The sequence below is a fragment of the Euphorbia lathyris genome, chromosome 9 (genome assembly GCF_963576675.1).
Source record: "Euphorbia lathyris chromosome 9, ddEupLath1.1, whole genome shotgun sequence".
Classification (NCBI taxonomy): domain Eukaryota; kingdom Viridiplantae; phylum Streptophyta; class Magnoliopsida; order Malpighiales; family Euphorbiaceae; genus Euphorbia; species Euphorbia lathyris.
This window is the reverse complement of record NC_088918.1, coordinates 46224312-46246250: the sequence shown is the minus strand read 5'-3', so window position 1 is coordinate 46246250 and position 21939 is coordinate 46224312. Positions and strand designations below refer to the sequence as shown.

General features: G+C 35.4%; 1 protein-coding gene across 1 annotated transcript; it reads left to right on the top strand.

The window, feature by feature from the left end:
* The first annotated feature begins 16489 nt into the window (after positions 1-16489).
* LOC136207366 (cation/H(+) antiporter 27-like) lies at positions 16490-19120 on the top strand. The gene is made up of 3 exons (XM_065998634.1): positions 16490-16702; positions 16793-17411; positions 17565-19120. The coding sequence occupies exons 1-3, from the start codon at positions 16490-16492 to the stop codon at positions 19118-19120; spliced, it is 2388 nt and encodes a 795-aa protein (XP_065854706.1).
* Positions 19121-21939: the final 2819 nt, after the last annotated feature.

The following is a 21939-nucleotide window of genomic DNA, read 5'->3' as shown; positions in this document are numbered from 1 at the left end:
CTTACTTATCCCATTGTCATATTTAGATTTTCCACTAGTTTTTCTCTATTTCTTTGCTACAGTATTATCCATGTTTCCGTCTAATTTATATGTGCATTTATTAGCTATTGTGGCATATATATGCTTTGATCATAGAGCCCCACATTGAGTGTCTGATGCGAATCAGCAAGATACACAAATGATGAAGCACGATGAGAAGCTGAAGCATGATCCTTTACATATTCCTATCGGTCCGATTACAAGGTCTAGAGCAAAGAAGTTACGTGAAGCACTGAATTGTTTAATGAAGGACATTTCGAAAAATCATGGAACAATTCAGGAAGCACCAACAACTTGTCAAATGGGCTTAAAGGAAGAAACTAGTTCAGTAACTCTAGTTCAAGTCCAAGAACATGAAACTTAGCCTTATTTTTTTGTTGTACAAGGCTGGTCCAAATTGATTTATTTAAAGTGAGCTTTTGACAGATATATGTTAGGCGTATATTTAACCCATTGGGATCTTTATCTAATTTTGAAATTATTTAGACTAAGTCTTGTAATTAAATGGGCTTAGTTTTCTTCCAGATTAAAAATAAATAGGATGTTTTGTTTATTTAGGTTTAAATAAGTGTTTAGGAATTTTCTTTTATTTGTTTCCTGTTTAGAATATTTAGTTTTCCTTATTTTAGTAGGATTTCAGCTTCCTAATCCTAGTATAACAAGGAAACTTGTTTTTCCTTCTTTCCTTTTCCAATTAGGACTGTTTTCAAGGGTCTATATAATAGCCCCAAGGGGACGTACGAATTTTCAGACTAAGTTTAATAAAAATTTGATTATTGTTTTTGAAATATTTGATTTCTTGTTTATTATTTTGAGAGTGAGTGTTTCGGATCCGACTCTTGAAATATTATTTTGATCGTGATCAATCGTCAAGGCTAGGCGTTTGAGAATCAGCCCCGTCACAGGTTCTTTCATCCAATTCGAAAGGTTGCATCAGTTTTCATACTGATCTGATTGTTCGAGTTATTTGTTTGGATTGGTGAACTTATTGCCACCTTCCTTATCTTTGTTTTATTATAAGCTGAATTGCTTACAAGACCAATTTGATTTCTTTAGCTTTGTGTGTTTAACTTAATTCAACGATCGGGCAAACATAAGTTGAGTTTGATTTTTCGCATCTGCGTAATAACATCAATTGGTATCAAAGCTTTGGTTGAGTTAAGTTGTGTTGTTCTTATTTATTTGTGTCTTTATTTAATCGAGTTCCGCATCTGTTTGATTCTAGTTAATTTAGGGTTCTTTGTGTAGCGATTTTTTTCTCTTCTTTATAAAAAAAGAAGTTATTTTCTTGTGTGATTTATTTGGTTTTAGCTGCTAATTCAAACAGTGCTGTCCTAAAGAGAGAAAAAAATTGAAAATTCCCAAAAGGAATATATATAATCCTTCAAATCTCAGCAAGTGATTAAAAAAAGAGATTCAAAATTGTTTCTAAAGAACGATCAAAGTAAGGTTTAATCAGTCAAAAACCTTCAAACCAATTGTAGCAGCAAAGAATTTCTTGTTTGCACACACAAATACCCAAAATTTGTTGAAACCCTTGTCTTTGGATTAACAAATGTCTGCCCCAATCTTTAGTAGTATGAAAATTTGTTTTTCGTGAACAGTATTTGTTATCGTTGTCTTTAGCTATCTGTTGTTTGCTTATTCTATACGATTTGCTTCTTGGTTATTCGATTTTGCTTGGCTGACGTTATTGAGATCAATCAAAATAATATAAGAGAGCAAGGAACCATTGTGAGTATTCTGATTTTTATCTTGTCCGAACTAACAACATGTCAGAAGAGGAAGATTTTATTGATTTCAAAGATAAGAAGCCAGAAGAGATGTATCGAGCATATGGTATGAAATTTAGACAAGTGGAAGCAGCAATGGCTCTCTTAGAGGATGAACTTTCACGAGTGAAGTTGGAGAGAAAGAAACCTACACATCCTAATCGAAAAGATCATTTTGAAGATGATTTGGAGGAAGAACAATCAAGTTCTCACTCTAAGAGAAACGTCGGAAGGAGGACGCGGGAGGACGGTAATCTGAACACCATCATGATGAAAATTCTGTCGTTTCAAGGAAAAAGTGATCCCGACTTATATCTTGAATGGGTGAGAAAAGTAGATGCCATACTTGATATCCACTATTATTCGGAGGAGAAAAAGATCAAGTTAGTAGTTTCAGAGCTAACTAATTATGCAGCCATTTGGTCGGATCAACTTAGAAAGAGTCGACATAGAGATGGAGATCCGGCCATTAGGACGTGGAATGAAATGAAATGATTCATGACAAAGAGGTTTGTTCCTTCTTATTATCATCGTGAAATTCTTAACAAGTTGCAGACCTTAAGGCAGGGAGATAAAAGCGTAGAAGACTACCATAAAGAGATGGAAGTCACTATGATGAGGGCTGATGTCCATGAGGATGAGGAATCCACAATGGCTCGATTTTTTTGGGAGGTTTGAATGAAGATGTAGCTAATGCTATTGAACTTCAACACTATATCACAATGGAAGAACTACTCCATAAATCCATTAAAATCGAGAAACAGCTCCGTCGGAAAGGGAAATCTCGTGTTGGTAATTATTCTTCTTCATCATCTTGGAAGCCTAATTACAAACGTGAAGAGAAGAGTTCACCTCAACATATGAAACCTAAATCTAATTTCAAGGCTAAAGAGTACTCACAAAGCAAGGGAACAACCCTTGAAACTTCTAATAGGAACCGAGACATTAAATGCTTTAAATGTCAAGGTCGTGGTCATATGATGCGAGAGTGCCCTAACAAGCGCACAATGGTGATGAAACATGGGGAGATCGTGACTGATAGTGATTCTGATGATAGTATGCCTCCATTAGAAGATTGTAGTCATGTTGAGGAAGCGAGAGAGCACATTTTGGATGGTAATGTGACCCTTGTTGTTAGACGCATGCTTAATGTTCAAAATAAAATTTCTACCGAACAAAGGGAGATATTTTTCATACTCGTTGTCATGTGCAAGGTAAAGTTTGCAGCCTAATTACAGATGGTGGGAGTTGTTGCAATGTTGCTAGCACCACCTTGGTTGAGAAATTGGATCTGACCACAAGTAGGCATCCGAAGCCCTATCGGTTGCAATGGCTCAATGAAGTAATGATGTGAAGGTGACTAAAAAAGTTTTGGTCAGTTTTTCAATTGGAGGGTATAATGATCAGATTCTATTTGATGTTGTTCCGATGCAAGCATGCCATATTTTGTTAGGTCGTCCATGGCAGTTTGATCGTAAAACTAACCATGATGGTGAGTTCAACAAATTTACCCTCATCAAGGAAGGAAAACGTTACACTCTCTTACCTTTATCACTGGCACAAGTGTACCAAGATCAGCTCCATATGCAAAATTCTTCATCTAGGCAAGGGGGTTGGTTGAGAAGAGAGAAAATCCGAGTGATAAAGTCAGTAAGGGTAAGAGAGAGAAAAGGTGAGAGAAAAGGAAACTGAGTTGAGAGAAAGAGAGGTGAAGAGAGAAGAAAGCGAGGGCGTTGTAAAAGCCAATGAATTCAATTTTTACGCTAAAATGAGAGATGTTAAACAAGCTGAAACTAATAACCTTAATCTAGTTTTATTTTATTGCAAGGGTTTAAGCTTATTTGTAAGTAAATATGACCATTCTCCTCCTAGTGTGGTTTCCTCTCTTTTGCAGGAGTTCGATGATGTATTCCCAGAAGAAATGTCGAGTGGACTGCCTTTGATTCGAGGAATTGAACATCAAATCGATTTTGTACCCGGAGCATCAATTCCTAACCGTCCAGCCTATAGGAGTAATCCTACGGAGACTAAGGAACTTCAAAGTCAAATTGAGGAGTTGATGTCAAAAGGGTTGATTCATGAGAGTATGAGCCTATGTGATGTTCTAGTCGTTTTAGTGCCAAAAAAAGATGGGACATGGAGGATGTGTGTAGATTGCCGAGTGGTCAACAAAATAACGGTAAAGTATCGACATCCCATTCCTAGACTTGATGACATGTTAGATGAACTTAATGCGGCTGCATATTTCACTAAAATGATTTAAAAAGTGGTTGCCATCAGATCAGAATAAAAATTGGTGATGAATGGAAAACTGCTTTTAAAACTAAACATGGTTTATATGAGTGGTTAGTTATGCCTTTTGGATTAACTAATGCACCTAACATGTTTATGAGGTTAATGAACCATGTTTTGAGAGAATTTATAGGTAAATTTATTGTTGTTTACTTTGATGACATTCTTATCTATTCTAATTTCCTTTCTGAGCACCTTGACCATATTCGGGCTGTGTTAGAGGCATTGCGGAGAGAACAACTTTATTCTAACTTTTTAAAGTGCACGTTTTGTATGGAAAAGGTTGTGTTTTGGGGTTTTGTAGTTTCTTCCCAAGGAGTGGAAGTTGATGATGAGAAGGTAAAGGCAATTCAGGATTGGCCTACGCCTAATTCAATTACTGAGGTAAGGAGTTTTCACGGTTTGGCGAACTTCTATCGAAGGTTTGTCAAAAAATTTAGCTCTATTGCTGCTCCTTTGACTGAAGTAATAAAAAAAGAATATGGGTTTTAAGTGGAGAAAAGAACACGAAGATGCGTTTATTTTGTTGAAACATAAACTTACTACTGCACCTGTGTTAGCTTTGCCTAATTTCGATAAAACTTTTGAAATTGAATGTGATGCATGTGGTGTTGGTATAGGGGCTGTTTTAATGCAAGAAGGTCATCCCTTAGCTTACTTTAGTGAAAAACTGAATGCAGCCTTCAATTATCCCACTTATGATAAAGAGTTGTATGCATTAGTTAGGGCTCTTGAAACTTGGCAACACTATTTATTGCCTAAGGAATTCGTGATTCACACTGATCATAAATCTTTGAAGCATTTGAAAGGTCAACATAAGCTGAATAGAAGGCATGTTAGGTGGGTTGAGTTCATTGAGGCATTCCCTTATGTGATTAAGTATAAACAAGGGAAAAAGAATGTTGTTGCTGATGCATTAAGTAGGCGTGTAAACTTGCTAAATATGATGCATGCTAAATTGTTAAGGTTTGAGTTCATTAAAGACTTATATGATAGTGATGATGATTTTGCATCTATTTATGAGGCTTGTGAGCATACAGTATTTGGAAAGTTCTATAGACATGAGGGCTTTTTATTTAAGGAAAATAGACTTTGTTTGCCTAAGTGTTCTTTGAGGACTTTGCTGGTTTGTGAGGCTCATGGAGGAGGTCTCATGGGACATTTTGGTGTACGTAAGACTTTAGACATGTTGTCAGAGCATTTCTTTTGGCCACACATGAAACGGGATGTGGAAAAGGTATGTTCTAATTGTATAAATTGTAAGCAAGCTAAGTCAAGAGTAATGCCACATGGTTTATATACCCCTCTACCAGTACCTAGTGAACATTGGACTGATATTTCTATGGATATTGTGTTAGGTTTGCCAAGGTCAAAGCGTGGCAATGATTCTATCTTTGTGGTTGTATGTAGGTTTTCTAAAATGTCGCATTTTATTCCATGTCATAAAACAGATGATGCCACCAATGTTGCTAACTTATTCTTTAGGGAAATTGTTCATTTGCATGGGGTACCTAAGAGTATAGTTAGTGATCGCGATCCGAAGTTCTTAAGCTATTTTTGGAAGACTTTATGGGGGAAGTTGGGTACTAAGCTGTTATTTTCTACATCATGTCACCCCCAAACTGATGGTCAAACTGAGGTGGTAAATAGAACTTTAGGACAACTTTTGAGAGCTGTCATAAGGAAAAATTTAAAGTCATGGGAAGATTGCATTCCATTCATTGAATTTGCATATAACAGGGCTGTGCATTCTTCTACTAATTGTTCACCGTTTGAAATTGTTTATGGCTTTAATCCGCTTACTCCATCAGACTTAATTCCTTTGCATGTTGATGAGAGGAAAAGTTTAGATGGAAAGAAAAAGGCTGATCTGGTGAAAAAGTTACATGAGCAAGTAAAACAACAACTTGAGAAGAAGAATGAACATTATGCACATCAAGCTAACAAGAATCGTACCAAGGTTATCTTTGAACCAGGTGATTGAGTTTGGTTACATATGCGAAAGGAGAGATTTCCAGCTCAAAGGAGGACCAAGTTGCATCCAAGAGGAGATGGACCTTTCTAAGTTGTAGCGAGAATTGGAGATAACGCTTACAAGCTTGGTCTCCCATGTGAGTATAACGTGCATGCTACTTTTAATGTTTCTAACTTGGCTTTGTTTGATGTAGGTGATGAAGATTCGAGGACAAATCCTCTTGAAGATTGGGGGAATGATGCGAATCAGCAAGATACACAAATGATGAAGCATGATCCTTTACATATTCCTATTGGTCCGATTACAAGGTCTAGAGCAAAGAAGTTACGTGAAGCACTGAATTGTTTAATGAAGGACATTTCGAACAATCATGGAACAATTCAGGAAACACCAACAACTTGTCAAGTGGGCTTGAAGGAAGAAACTAGTTTAGTAACTCTAGTTCAAGTCCAAGCACATGAAACTTAGCCTTATTTTTTTTTTTTTGTACAAGGCTGGTCCAAATTGATTTATTTAAAGTGAGCTTTGGACAGATATATGTTAGGCATATATTTAACCCATTGGGATCTTTATCTAATTTTGAAATTATTTGGGCCAAGTCTTGTAATTAAATGGGCTTAGTTTTCTTCCAGATTTAAAATAAATAGGATGTTTTGTTTATTTAGGTTTAAATAAGTGGTTAGGAATTTTCTTTTATTTGTTTCTTGTTTAGAATATTTAGTTTTCCTTATTTTAGTAGGATTCCAGCTTCCTAATCCTAGTATAACAAGGAAACTTGTTTTTCCTTCTTTCCTTTTCCAATTAGGACTGTTTTCAAGGGTCTATATAATAGCCCCAAGGGGACGTACGAATTTTCAGACTAAGTTTAATAAAAATTTGATTATTGTTCTTGAATATTTGATTTCTTCTTTATTATTTTAAGAGTGAGTGTTTCGGATTCGACTCTTGAAATATTATTTTGATCGTGATCAATCATCAAGGCTAGGCATTTGAGAATCAACCCCGTCACAGGTTCTTTCATCCAATTCGAAAGGTTGCATCAGTTTCATACTGATCTGATTGTTCGAGTTATTTGTTTGGATTGGTGAACTTATTGCCACCTTCCTTATCTTTGTTTTATTATAATCTAAATTGCTTACAGGACCAATCTGATTTCTTTAGCTTTGTGTGTTTAACTTAATTCAATGATCGGGCAAACATAAGTTGAGTTTGATTTTTCGCGTCCGCATAATCAGATTCACATCAAGGTCTATTTGTAGTGTAGGAATAAGTTGCTGAGCAATACAATAGCAACAGGGAAGAGTATGATGCAACTGCATGAGATGGAGGGAGGAGCATGCAATGGGGGTATGATGTGCAAGAGGGAGAGCACTAAGCAATTCCATAGATTTTGTGTAATTCATAAATTCTTCCTATTTTGAAATAAAAATTGATCTACTTCCTATTTTGAAGTAGAAATACTTTTTCTACCTCTAAATATAAGAGCATACTAACCAGTTCACACCTATTCAAGTGAAAACAAAACATCTAAAGTATTAACCGATGTTTGGCAAGTAAACAATTGATTCTTACATTGCTAAGTGCACCCAAATATTGAGTTAGCCATGCTCGGAACAACAGTAAGAAAAGCAATGAAAATAATTGATGTGATTCCTAGTTTTTCTAGCCTTACAATATCTGTGTTTGAATCTCCTATTGATGTTACAAAAGTCCATAAATTGGGATGTGGATAATAAAGCCAAGTTATTAAAGATACCTTAATGGTAGAAATGATACCTTACAAACAAACAAATAAACAAACAAACAAGCTTAATGGTAGAAATGAATAGGATGCTAAGTAATGCATATGAATAGGGTAACTTCACGAAAACAGTTGCTGGAAGCAAAACCTCTTAATACTAGCAAAACTGAGTTAAGCTTTGCTTTGACAATAATAGTGTCTATGACTAAGGTGTCTAGCAGGCTAAGCATAGTAAAATTAAGTTCTCATAGTCAATGAACATCTATGCATTATGCATTGATTCTGACTTTGCTAGTAAAACTAAGTTCCTATAAGGACAGAGACTTTGATTTTTCATACATATTCAAGTGAAAACAAGAATTCTTGAAGTATTGAACATCTATGCATTGATTCTCACCTTGCTAAGTCCACTTAAATAAAATACTTAGACCAACATCAACAACATTTATATTCATACATATACTCAAATGAACATCTATGCTTGCTACACATAGGTTTTAGCCCAACAACAACAATAGATGTTCAATACAAAATATCAATTAACAGTACAACCCCTGCAAATTCATAAGGACACAGACTCTGATTTTCATACCTATGCAAGTGAAAACAATAATTCATAAAGCATTAAACATCTATGCATTGATTATGACCTTGCTAAAGGTACACTTGTTTAATCCCTATTTATATGAAATAACGATTTACGGATTTTGGAAAAAGGAAAATAGATAAAACAGATAAAATTTTATAATTCCGCTGCGACTAGGCTTGTCTATTTTTCTTCATGTTTAGCATGGTATGCTACACACAGGTTTTAGCCTAACAACAACAATAGATGTTCAATAAAAAATATCAATGAACATTATAATCCCTGCAAATTCATAAGGCCACAGACTCTGATTTTTCATACATATTCATGTGAAAATAATAATCCATAAAGTATTGAACATCTATTAATAACAATAAGTTAGAGCAATCTTCCCATGTTATACTCTTTAATCAATCTTCTCATGTATAACAATAGCTTCACGAAATATATTGTTAGCAACAAGGAATTTCAAGTGTATCTAAAAGAAAGACCCACCTGTAACATGAAGTTCAAATGCGAAATCAATGTATCTAATAGAAAGACCCACCATTTGCTTCGCAATATATACATCTTTATTCCAGCAGCTCAAAAAAATATAATAAGAGTAAATCTGATTATTATTACAGGTTTGATCAGGAAAAACTAGATTAAGGAACAATAAAACCCTAATAGATCGAGGAAGAGAACAAATAGCGCTTACCAATTTTATGTTTTGATTTCAGAAACAGAGATTTGCATGTAGAAAACTTCCATGGAGTTATCCAAAGAGAGGGATGGGAGAGCTAAACCCTGAAGTATCGAGCTCAAGGAAGAAACCTAATTTACTCTATAGAATACATTAGGTTTTGGTTTATATATGACTAATGAGCTAAAATGTTAAAACGTTTGAGCGCGTTATAAATTTGGAATAAGTTTTGATCAGCCGCATAACTTATTTCGTTTACCGCTTTTTTGTTTTCAGACTACAACGACGGTTATATATACGTCCTGTCATCTGATGATTACGCACCTTTTCGATTATATCACATTTTTTGGGATGACAGACGTGTACTATCGTAATGCCACATGTAATTTGAGATTGTTTGCACTTAAGTTTTCATATGACTGAAATTTAAAATAGTGTCACGAAAAACATTCAGATGACACGAAAACAAATGTCTGTCATATATCTTGTGTCATGTGAAAAGGAAAAGGACATGGTGTATATTAGAAATTATAGGTGACACCTAGCTTAAGCGACCCTTACCACTCAAGTCAACTTTAATAGATAAAAAAAATAATAATAATATATTATTGCAATAAATATTACCTTTCTTTTATTAGAAAAAAAAAGAAGAAGAATCGTAATTAATTTGATTAATTGGTTCCAATCTTTTTAGAAATCTTCTAATTAATTAATTTTTTAAAGATGAGATTTTTTTTGGTAGATAACAGACAAAACAAGAACAAACAGCAACAGAACCGAAAAAAATCAAGTCAGAAGCCTCAAAAAGGGCCTGTCTGCACGATCTTCATAAAGAAGAGGAGATAACAAGGTAGAAGCTGTCTGTAACACCGTAATACCCGGCGCCAGACCGATAGTAGAACGGGCAAGGAAATGCGCACACTTATTACACTCCCTCACTACAACAAATCATCACTTTCGCCACAGTTAGAATCGTGGCACAAGTACAATATTTCCATGGCTATAGTATTTAGCCACGAAAATTCAAGGTAGATACTCCTGTGGCACAAGTGAGCGTGGCTAGATAATTGCCACGGAAAAATGATGGTTGTGGCATAAATTGGTTTTTATGCCACGGAAAAATCCGTAGCTAATTATATTCCATTGCCACGAGTAAAGTCGTGGCAAGAGTAAAACGTTCGTGGCAAAACACAGTTGCCGTAGTAATCTACCCTACTTAGCCACGAGTATAACCGTGGCAAAAATAAAATACTTATTGCTAAAAACATTGCTTAGCCACGAGTACCCGTGGCAAAAATAGAACATTTGTGGCGAGAAACTTTGCTTAGCCACAAATATAATCGTAGCAAACTTAATCTAATTTTGATAATTGGAGTTAGCTACCTTTAGCCCCTTAGCTAGAAAAATTAAAATGTGCCAAAAAATCTTAACAGATTCGAACATACAATGAAAAACTCAAAATTGATGTATAGAACAAACACTTTAAAATTCCCACAATAAAAATATTTACACAATCATATCTATCAAAAAAATACAATATCCAGTTTCTTAACGAAAGAAAAATTAAATAGTTCCATCGTTTCCTAAAATGCCTTAGCAGACAATTTTAACAATGTTCTTTTATTCCACATGTATATACTGATAGCTCTTAGCATCCAAATTCCTTTTTACCTGCAAAAATAAAAACATGTTATACATGTTTATACATTGTAATGATTTTATAAAAACAGAACAAAAGGAAAAAAAAATAAGTACCTCCATTTCTTCTATCTATTGGAGATATTAGAGGGCTGCTTCAATCCCCGCTGGGCAACCAGATTAGAGAAAATAACACAAAAGAAAATTACACAAAGTGAAGAACAAAAGATAACTTTGAGCTGCTTTAACCAGAGGTGCATGAATTTACAGATTCTTTAGAAGTGTCATATTTACAAATTTGTATTCACTTGCACATTTAACTCTCTCACACACATATATATATATATTAATGTTTATCTCAGACAATTTGTTGCTTAAAACTAAATAATGAGTTGAATAAATTTAAAATTTAACTTGTAGATTACTGTTGCTTACAAATAAATAATATTTCTTGTCTTTTCTTTTTTATATTTCAAAGTTAAAATTGAAACAAATTATTTTGTTCATGTAAAGTTTATATGTTTATGGACAATAAATAGTTCTCTCTAAAAATACAATAAATTATATATTTGATAAATGTTTTTTTCAGTTATAAATTGAAGAGAATATGGAAGTACATCTTTTATGAAATAAGTTTTAATTTATGAAATAGATTTGTTTTTATAAAAAGAAGAAAAGAAAAAAAAGAAGTTACTAAACTTTATAACTCTTAATTAGCCCTATTCATTAGAATAATTCAACCAAATTAAATTGATCAATTGAAAATTTAGTACCTGAACTATTTTATTGATATGATAATAAAATTCAAGCCAATGCAAACTAAGACAATATTCCAAATCCCTCGACTAACACCTAACAAGGAACAAAAACCTAGCAAGCCGAGTCAACATAGACCTGATATTCAAAATTTCCTAATAACACCTAACAAGCACAATGAGATTTTCAGCTACTTCTACACTAGACTCCTTAAACTCGTCAGTGTGAGTATTTTCCGGTCATTTTCTCCAAGCACTTGTCTATTTATCTTAGAAAAGAAATATCATAGCTAAGATAAACACCATTTTGTCCTTTTCAACATTCCTCTAGAAGAAAAGAATTCAGAATGTAAAAATGCTAGTGCAAGCGGTATTTTAACCATCATTTATAAATTATAACTTCTTTACCTGAAAATCATTTCGTGCAGCTACTGAACTTTTTCCCACTGTATGAGTTCTTTTCCTGCAAAAAAAAAAAAGAAATTCAAATATTATTCCTTCAATCCAAGGCAGGTCACGCTATTTGCAGTGCACTCAGTAGGATGCTTCTACTATTGGTTAGTTGTTCATCATAAAACACCAGAGATTACATGGATTGGAGATAAGCTTCATGATTTCAAAAGCATCTGGTTAGGCTATGCCAATTCCAATTAGGGGTTAATCGTCACCCTCGCAAAAGTTGGTTGTGGAGACTTGCACGCACTAAATACTAGGCTAAAAAAATTTCAATATGTTTTACATGCTATTCGACATTGGTCTCAATGCGTACAGATAGTGACATATTGTAGCTTCAACTAAATCAACACGACACCCTATCCCAGATTTCTCTCATAGTCAACATGCATCAGATAGCCATAGAAAGACATGTCCATAAGTTGAGATTTATTAGTTGTTTTTGACCTTCATTCCCCACATAACCAAAAACATACTACTGAATTATTGCAGGAAAGCTCATAGTTCACATGGAATATAATACACAACCTGAATTTTTTGGTTTTGTTCTAGTTAATTCCTTATATTACCTTCTGAAATCTTTTGAGGTATAACATGAACAATGATGCCAGAATATGAGTCTCTGGTAAAGTAGACTGGATTCCACAAGAATTCTGCATGATTTTCTAACCAGTGACAAAAAAATCATAACTTCTCCTGTTTAATCTCCCAACTTGTTACCAAAGTGTGCACTTGAAATTTGTTACCTGTCCAAGAAATTGGACAGCATGGTTAATCTGTCCAAAGTCACCTGAAAAGAACCTAATGGGGTTTTTGCATAAGGGAATCCAGTGCCAATAAGGGCATCTGGAAATATTATGGTGCAAATCCAAAAATTGAATTTTCAGCTATCTAATTTATAATTTCTGGCAGATATTAAACACGCTCACCTGTGTCCATGAAGGATGATTTAACACCAACTTTATACTCCTTTACATTAAACTTCAATGGACCTGATTATATATTAAAAGGGTAGTTAATCCATCGAGAAAAACGGTTCGATTGAATAACTTAAATTTCAAATTGTGTTACCAATTTCACAAACAAGGCCAAAGAAGGAAGAGCAGCCAGGATCACCAGTTAGCGAAAGAAGAAGAGGGTCATCTATAGGATTCCCTTGTGATTTTATGAAATAGTAGAAAAGCTGCGATTCAGTTGGCTCCAGGCTCCTACTCTGATTATTAGACTGAACTATAGTGAAACGGTGGTGCGTAGAAACTGCGGTGAGTGGCAAAGCAGAGATTCAGAGAGAAAAGATGACAGGACTCCATAGTTAGAAAGCTAAAACTCATATAATACCTACCACACATGAGTATCAACAGAGATTGCATAGTGTCGATTAAGAGAAAAAAGAGCTATGCAATTTGCAACTTTGGGACTAATTCTACCTGGTAAAGTACAAAAAGAATCGACCACTACTTGGAGATCCAACTTGCGAAGAGATGACAACCGTTCTGCACCTCCACCTGGTTTTATTTGCAAAGGGTCTACCGTGCCAACTATATAGTTTACACTGCTCACATAAAAGAAGAAATAAAAATCAATTCTCAAGTTCGGAATCCATCATTTAGACAGAACTATCGCTAGAAAGATATCAAACTTCGGATATTTTGGGCAAAATTTTCCGATTGCAACACATCGAGTAGAAAAGTTCAGTTACCTAATTAAATTAAGTTATAACCTATTCATTAAAACAACTTTAAATCAGATACCTGTATCCAAAGCTAGCATTTATGCGCGGCAGCTCACTGACAATAGCGAATTGCTCCAAAGAAAGAGAAATCCTGAAAATTGAAACCCTCAATATTCTCCTAGTCTCCCAAGGATGATACGAAATCCACCATTTTAAAAGAAAAAGAAACCGAATCACACACCCCAAAGGATCATACCTCAAAACCTAGCTCCCTGCAATGCGTCCCAAGCACAGCAAACCGCGAATCCTACATGGAGAAACCCACCCAGACATGAAGAAATTGCAAAGGGCTGATTTGGCGGCAGATTGAGAAAGGTGGATGGGGTTGTGGTGCTAACTAATTCAATCTCTCTCATTTGTAACCTAGATTTCAAAACCAACAAAGTTTGTGGGAGAAACCAATTTGTTTTGGGGGGAAAAACGGCGCTTTTTTTTTTTCAGGATATAGATAGGGCTTAGTTGGAAGGATTTTAATAAATAAAGTAAGTTTTTAATAATGAAAATTATATATCTTTATATTATTGAAATTTTATGCCACTATTCAATTTTTTCCGTCGCATAAATAAATTTAGCTACGAAAAGAAAATTAACGTGGCAAAATTTGTGGCATAAACTTATGCTTGCCACGAAAAGAATTAGGGCGTGGCATAAATATATTAAGAGATCGTAAGTTTATACTAGATTCTATTTTTCCCGTGGCTAAATGAAAATATGCCACGAATTTTAAATTTCTGTGGCATAATTCGTGGCGCAAGTGATGATTTGTTGTAGTGCCTATAGATGTGGCACACCACAATATTCTCAAACCAAGACATAAGGGATTTAATACCCGGAATTAAAGCACGAGCCGGGTGATGAAGAGGCGTATCTGAATTAACCAAACTAACCGCCTGAAGACAGTCAGACTCCGCAATCAACCTCCGACAATTAGAATCCAATGCTAACTTAAGACCATCATGTATACCCCACAGTTCAACAGTTTAAATATCACCCTGACCGACATTTTGAATAAACCCCCTACACCAGTTCCTCGAACTATCCCTAATCATGCCACCTGAAGTAATCTGACCCGTCGAAACATTAGAGGAGTCGTCCACATTGAGTTTAAACCAGTCCCTATCCGATTTTTTCCACTAAAGCAATTTCCGCTTGCCTCCCCCTACAGTCAACTTCGGCCAGACCTCCCAAGCCACAGTAACACCATCCAAAGTTCTATGGATCGAAGCAATTCGATCACCCGGGATACCTTCACCATTACAAAAGATCTCTAAGTTCCTCCAAATCCAAAGTTTATGAACCGTCATAGCAAAAAGACTCGCCCAGTTCCGAATCCCAAACATTTTATCAGAACCCACCATACAGTCAATAAGCCAAGATTCTTTAGCTATCTCAAAGAACCACCCCCACAAACTTGGTGGAAGAAGCCCCCGCCAAATAAGAACGCTCACAGGACAGTCCCTGAGCACATGAATAATAGACTCGGGATCCCTGTGGCAAATAGAACAAACATCCACCTCACTCAAATGTCTTCTTTTCCGCTCCAAATTGGTGAGAATACTATTATGAAGACACAACCAAAGGAAAGTCTGGATATGATGAGGGACTTTAATCTTCCAAACCGCATCAAACCAAGCATCCACCTCCGCACCACCACGATCAGCAATCAAAAGAGAATACGCATCCTTACAAGTAAAATTACCATTAGAAGAATTAACCCATCTAGGCATGTCCCGGATGTCCGAATCACGAACCGTAAGGATACATCTCAGACGCAACAAAGTAGGGATATCCAAATAGTGCTCAATTTTACACTAATTCCAACTCCCACTATCATCAAACACATCACTCACCCACCAATTGAGGTCATCATCCTCCACCCTACGCATAGCCAACTCACGAAGACAGGAAGAACCCAGCCACCTATCATCCCAGAACGACGTAGATTTTCCATCCCCTATACGACCATACTCTCTAAAAAACAATCAAAGACCGATTGTAAACTACGACAAATATGGGATCGACGACTAGCAATTGTAAACAGAACTCTTGCCTAGAGTGTGTGGGGCTCTTTCCAAATCCTCTAGAGAAGCTTAATAAGGAGAACCACATTCGAATCAGCCGCTTTCCTAACACCATTCCCTCCCACATCTCTTCGACTTACAAACCGAATCCCAATCAACTAAATGGATTTTATTATTCTCCCCTGTATGGCCCCAAATAAAAGCTCTATTCACTTTATCAATCCTACGCAAATCCCCTTTAGGGAGCATATTCGTTTGCATCACATAATTAGCAACCGTCGAGGTGACAGACTGCACAAGCGTAATCCTCCCGGCGAGAGAAAGATTATTAGCTTTCCAAGCACTCATTTTAGAACTAATACTATCCACAGTATCCCTGAAGCTATTCTTATCCACTCTTCCTCCTAAAAGATGAACACTAAGATACTTTCCCAAGCAATTAGTTAAAGGAATAGAACACGACAAACTCAACCTACGCGCAAGGTTGAGTTTAATAATAATAATAATAAATTATTTTGAATAATAATAATAAAAATAAAAATAAAAATAATAACACATCATCGCAGCAAATTTTAGTCAAGCCAACAACTTGTATCCAGTCATAAAGAATCATTGTCGTTATCTTTGGGGTGTGGGTCAGAAATTGCATTCTTTTACACCCACAAAAGAAAACAAAAGAAAACTCCTCTAAAACATTCTTTTCTGGTTTTGTTCCATTCTTTTATTTCTTTGTTTTTTCTCTGGATTATCTCGTGAAGATTTGATCTCACCGAAGGAGGCGGTGATAAGAAATAAAAAAGATGCCGCATTCATGGAAGCAACCAGCACATTTAACAGTTTTATGCGAGGAAGTTGCATTGAATAACACAATGCAATTTAGACAAGGACATGATCTTCATAACTGGCCTATGCAACTTGTGATTCTCCAAATTGCCTTAGTTAATTCCTTCAAATTCCTTTTTCAACTTGTTCTCACCCCTTTTGGACAACTCACGTATGTCCCTCAGATTATGGTACTTGTTTTCATCTCTATCTCTATCTCTATCTTTTAATTTAATTAAACTTTGATTTTCTGAATTAATTTTAATTAATTTTAATTTCAGGGTGCAATTGCAATAGGGCCATCATTTCTTGGACAATATGATTTTTTCTATGAACAAATCCTTTATGCGCCAAAGGGTGTATTAATGATTGGAATATTTAGAGCAATGGCATTCATGTTCCTCCTTTTTCTGCTAAGTATGAGGATTGATTTTACGGTATTGAGGAAATGTGGAAAACTGGCAGTTATTATAGGCATTTCATCCTTGTTTATTCCAATGATTCTGACCACATTTTTTGCTTTGTTTCTAAGAACTTTTTTTGAATATGACGCTCAAGTTTATGAGAGCCTTCCATCGGTAGCAATTCTTGTAGCAACAACGTCTTTTCATGTAATATTAGTTTCTCTGACGGATCTGAAACTCCTGAATTCGGAAATAGGGAGACTTGCTCTAGCTTCGGCGATGATTTCAGGATTAATAAGCTGGTTGTTTCTAGCTATAATATTTGATATTCAAGAAGATATTCAAATGGGAATTAGAATAGGGGTGATATTTTCTCAGTTCAGCAAAGTGATAAGCGTATTGATAATTGTGTTTATATTCCGTCCAATAATATTATGGATGGTGAGGAAAACACCAGATGGGAAGGCATTGAAAGAGCCATATATATGTTCAATATGTTTGATGGTACTATTTAGTGCATTTTTCGGAGAAATTACAGGACAACATTTCTACTTTGCACCAGTGATATTAGGGATGGTAATTCCAGATGGTCCACCAGTGGTATCAAGCTTGATGGAGAAACTTGATTGTTTTGTGGAATCGGTATTGGTACCTTGTTATGTGATAGATGCTGGTAGAAGGTCAGATATATTCCTAGTAGGACATAAAGAATTTGCTATAATTCAGTTGGTGATGTTTTTTGCTAGCTTAACAAAGATAATATCTGTTGTAATACCAGCTCTTTTTTTCAAGATGCCTTTTCTTGATGCACTCACACTTGGCTTCATCTTGAATTGCAAAGGATTGTTCGATGTACAGCTTTATTCAAGAGCAAACAAAGTCATGTTGATCACGGACGAAAACTTTGCAATTCTTGTGATTTCCTCGGCATTGCATGCTGTTATATTCACATGCTTGGCTAGACAAATCTTCGATCCCTCCAGAAGATACATTGCCTACAAAAGACGAACAATTCAACACAGTAATGAAAATAACATGGACCTTAAAGTCCTTGCTTGTATTCATCAACAATACAATATGCCCTCTATTGTTAGTGTCCTTGAAGACGCTTATCCTTCCAAAGATGAACCTATTCAAATCTATGCTATGAACCTTAAGCAATCTGTTGGAGGCACTGTTCCTCTTTTAATACCACACCAATTAGATATCTCCAAATCTAATGATAAGAAAGTTGAAATCAATAGGATTACAAATGCTTTCTTCAAAGCTCACAAAAGAAATGAAGGACTTCAATTACTCCAATGCTTCACTTCCTATGCACCTACTCCTACCTTACATGATGCTGTCTGTTCAATGGCATTAGAGAAGACTACATCCTTGATTATCATCCCCTTTCAACATTCGGATGATGCTACTGTTCGTATTGTCAACAGAAACATTCTCGACCATGCTCCATGTTCCGTCGGACTCATTTTCGATAACGGTAAGCTATCCAGATCACTTCTCCCAACCCAAGCTCTCGTAAGGGTTTGTGTTGTATTTCTCGGTGGCCCTGATGATCGGGAAACATTAGCCTTCGGAGCCAGAATGGCCATGAATCCCAACATTAAGTTTACATTGATAAGACTAGTAACAGATCATCATAGTGATGCTGATCTCATTGAGAAAAGAAGAGATTCAAACATGATTAATGACTTTATGACTAAAACAAATCAAAGTACTAATCAGATAAGATATATGGAGCATACAATAACAGAAGGAAGTGAAACGGCAAAGCTACTCAGAGATGCGTGTCAGGATTTTGAGCTCATGCTAGTCGGTAGAAGACATGATCCAGAATCAGCAATCTTATCAGGGTTATCTGAATGGAGGGAGATTGAGGAATTGGGTGTAGTTGGAGATATGTTGGCTTCTACTGATTTTGATTGCAGAGCTCTTATTCTTGTAATTCAACAGCAAGCTGCAGTTGTTGAAGAAATGATTGGTAGCCCTAAAACTAGACAAAACAAGTCTACTCTCATTGATTGGACTAGTGCTGTTGAACGTACCAGTTGGAGAGCTAGGTATGTTCCTTGTCATACTCTATATTTCAATCCAAGTTCCAATCTTTGTTTCATATTCAATCTCTATATTTCAGATATTGATAGATCCAATGCAATCCTAGCCAGGAGGATGGAAATTTCGCGTCTTGGGAGAGATAGATAGATAAATCAAGTCAATTTTGTTGCATTTTGTTTATAATCTTCACTTGGAAAAACTCATCATGTAAAAAGTAAATAAACATGTTGGCTTCTACATCCTTCCTTCAAAGGTTTGTTTCTTTCAAACATTTATGCTATTCATAGTTTGATATGCTTTAGATTGCAACGACTAATCAATACTCCTGCTCCCAAAAAAAATCAGCTACAATTGACTATTCACCATTCCCATCAACAACTTCTATGTACTAATTTTATTTCAGAAACATGTAAGCTGATCACAGCTTGGAAATCTTAATTGGTCTGGGATTTCCCGGCAGGAAATCTTAAGATTCTTCTTGTCCTTGATCCTTTTAGGATTAGTTCAATATTGGGTATGACACTTATCGCCTCTTTACAGCCCCCATTTTATAATTACCTGGCTGCTGTCTTCAGCTTATTTGAATAATAATAATCTCTCAATGTTATTGCTTTGAATAAATCGTCCAACAGTACAAGAGTATTTATAATATAAAGAGTTCAAACCTAACTAGGAATAAACAAATATAGTCTAAATAGTTGTCAAAAAAAAATATAGTCTAAATAGAAATATACAATTCAAACAATATAGAAATACTATGTAGTATACTATTTCATAACCGGGTATTTGATCTTTGCCTACATGTCCAACTCCCCCTTAACAATCTGTCGTCGTATTAACCTGTAAAACGAAAATGGAGGTCAGACAGGGCCGGAATCCAACAAACCCGCTCCGACGTCTAAGTCAATTTTTTATTTAGACCAGATTGAAGAATATGGACTAGTTGTGAGATAGTAGTTAATATACCATATATTCTGTCTATACATTTTTATATATAGGGTTTTTTAGGTTAAGCTATTTACCTGATTAGAAATCCTTATGAATTCAGGATATATGTGTCCCTCAAGGAAAAGAAGTCCCGGGAGAAATCATTTATCATGTAGGATTCTAGAAAGGTTCCTCTGTACGAAGAGGCCGAAGCCTTTATCGATGCCCTTGGGCAGGCTCCTTTGCACGTGATCTTCAATCTAAAAGGGGGTGGTGCTAACATCACTAATATAATGTCATTTTGCATGATAACATGTGTCCCTCCCCTTTCTTAGCTTTTTATATATTTTTTCAGGATTTTATACTTTTAAGGATACAAAGGATTATTCTTAATTAGTTGTACTTGAATCTATACTTTGAACAATTCCGGCTATCTTGCTTCATGTATGACTGACGTGTCCTTCTCCCACTTGATCTAGAATGTTGCGTTGACGGCTCACTTTATGGGAAAGCATTTGACGTCTTGATGATGAGAAGCCTTTAATAACTTTGTCCTTTCGTTTTCTCAAAGTCCCTTCATTTTCCAACTACGCTTACTTCTTTTACATAAGCTTTTTCTCTCTATCTTCTTTACCATATTTAAACTGTTGATGACACACAGGTGTGAGCAGTCGCGGAACCCGAATACCCTACTCTCAGGAGTGATTTCGGAAAATGGGATTCCGTTTTTACATAACACTATCACTTGCCATTTTTAAGGACGACGCTTAGCGTGTCCCTTCCAGTGTATGCATTCTTTTGACTATTTCTCTAACCCTTTTATCATGTTTTGAGGTTACATTAATTATTTCAGAGTCACCACCCAAATTTTAATGTTCAGGAGCATGTAAAAAGATTAGATGGCACACGGGTTCACAACATGATATCTCTTCAGAGTTAGGTTCGTGAATTAAACAGTTAAAGGGTTTGATTAGTAAATACGTAGACTTGACTTCTGTTAAAATATCATTTATAATCTAATTCATTTTCAGTTTATAATCATTCATCACAGGAAAGCAATAAATAAATACTGAATAATAAATTAAATTACATCACAATCAAATGGCACAAATAGCCCTATGAAATAAACCTATTAAACCTGCAAAAGAGATAAATGTTAGCTGCGGGACATTGGGACCCGTCTTTCAGATTTAACTACGACACTAGACTCGATCAATTAGGACTCATTCAGATCCTATTGCCTAATCACATCAGCATGCATTTGAACCCTGAACTAAATCTATCTATTCTAACATATTTAATATTTATTCCAGAAATACCCTTAAAGCCGTAATTAACTACATTTTATGTGTTTGAGCGTTTATACACCTAATTAAGTCTAAATAAATATAAATTTACCGAAAATGGAAAATTATAGTTTAGTCCTTGAACTTACTAAAAATTATAGATTAGTCCTTGAACTAAACAGAAAATTACACATTTTTGTAATTCTACGACAATAACTGATTGGTTATGGTAGGTGGCCGATCGGCTACCATACACAGAATTAAAGAATCCTATAATTCAGATACCAGTAACTACAGTGAAATAAACCGAAATAAAATCAATTAGCACAGTACAGTAAATGGAAGGCTTTTAAACCGTTCAGAGCGTTACCTTTGGCGCTATAATCCGATTTGGTATAGAGGTAGACTCGCGAACACTGGAGAATGGAACAGCAACCAAAGTGGTGGAATTAGACCTGAAAGAACAAAATTGATATTAATTGATGAATTAATCCCATTCCTTGCCTATTGGAAGGATTAAGATGCCAAATTGGGTAATTACCCGAAGAATCAGTGAAGGAAATGGTTGTTTTCACTCACTTTCATTGACTTTTGCTAACTTTCAAGTGTTTCTCTCTCTAGAAACCTCTCTCTAAACTCTTAATTCTGATCTTAAATGATGTTTTAAGATCATTTGCGATGATTTGCAAGTATTTGGAAGTGTTTTGGGTGATTTGGGATTCAAGAAGATGAAGAAGATGAAGTTTCTGTTCT

Bases quoted from the DNA above. Each gene is read 5' to 3' on its own strand.
- LOC136207366 (XM_065998634.1), top strand. From the start codon at position 16,490: ATGCCGCATTCATGGAAGCAACCAGCACATTTAACAGTTTTATGCGAG. The intron at 16,703-16,792 runs GTACTTGTTTTC...TTTTAATTTCAG, and splicing joins CGTATGTCCCTCAGATTATG to GGTGCAATTGCAATAGGGCC. The intron at 17,412-17,564 runs GTTTGATGGTAC...AATCGGTATTGG, and splicing joins GCCATATATATGTTCAATAT to TACCTTGTTATGTGATAGAT.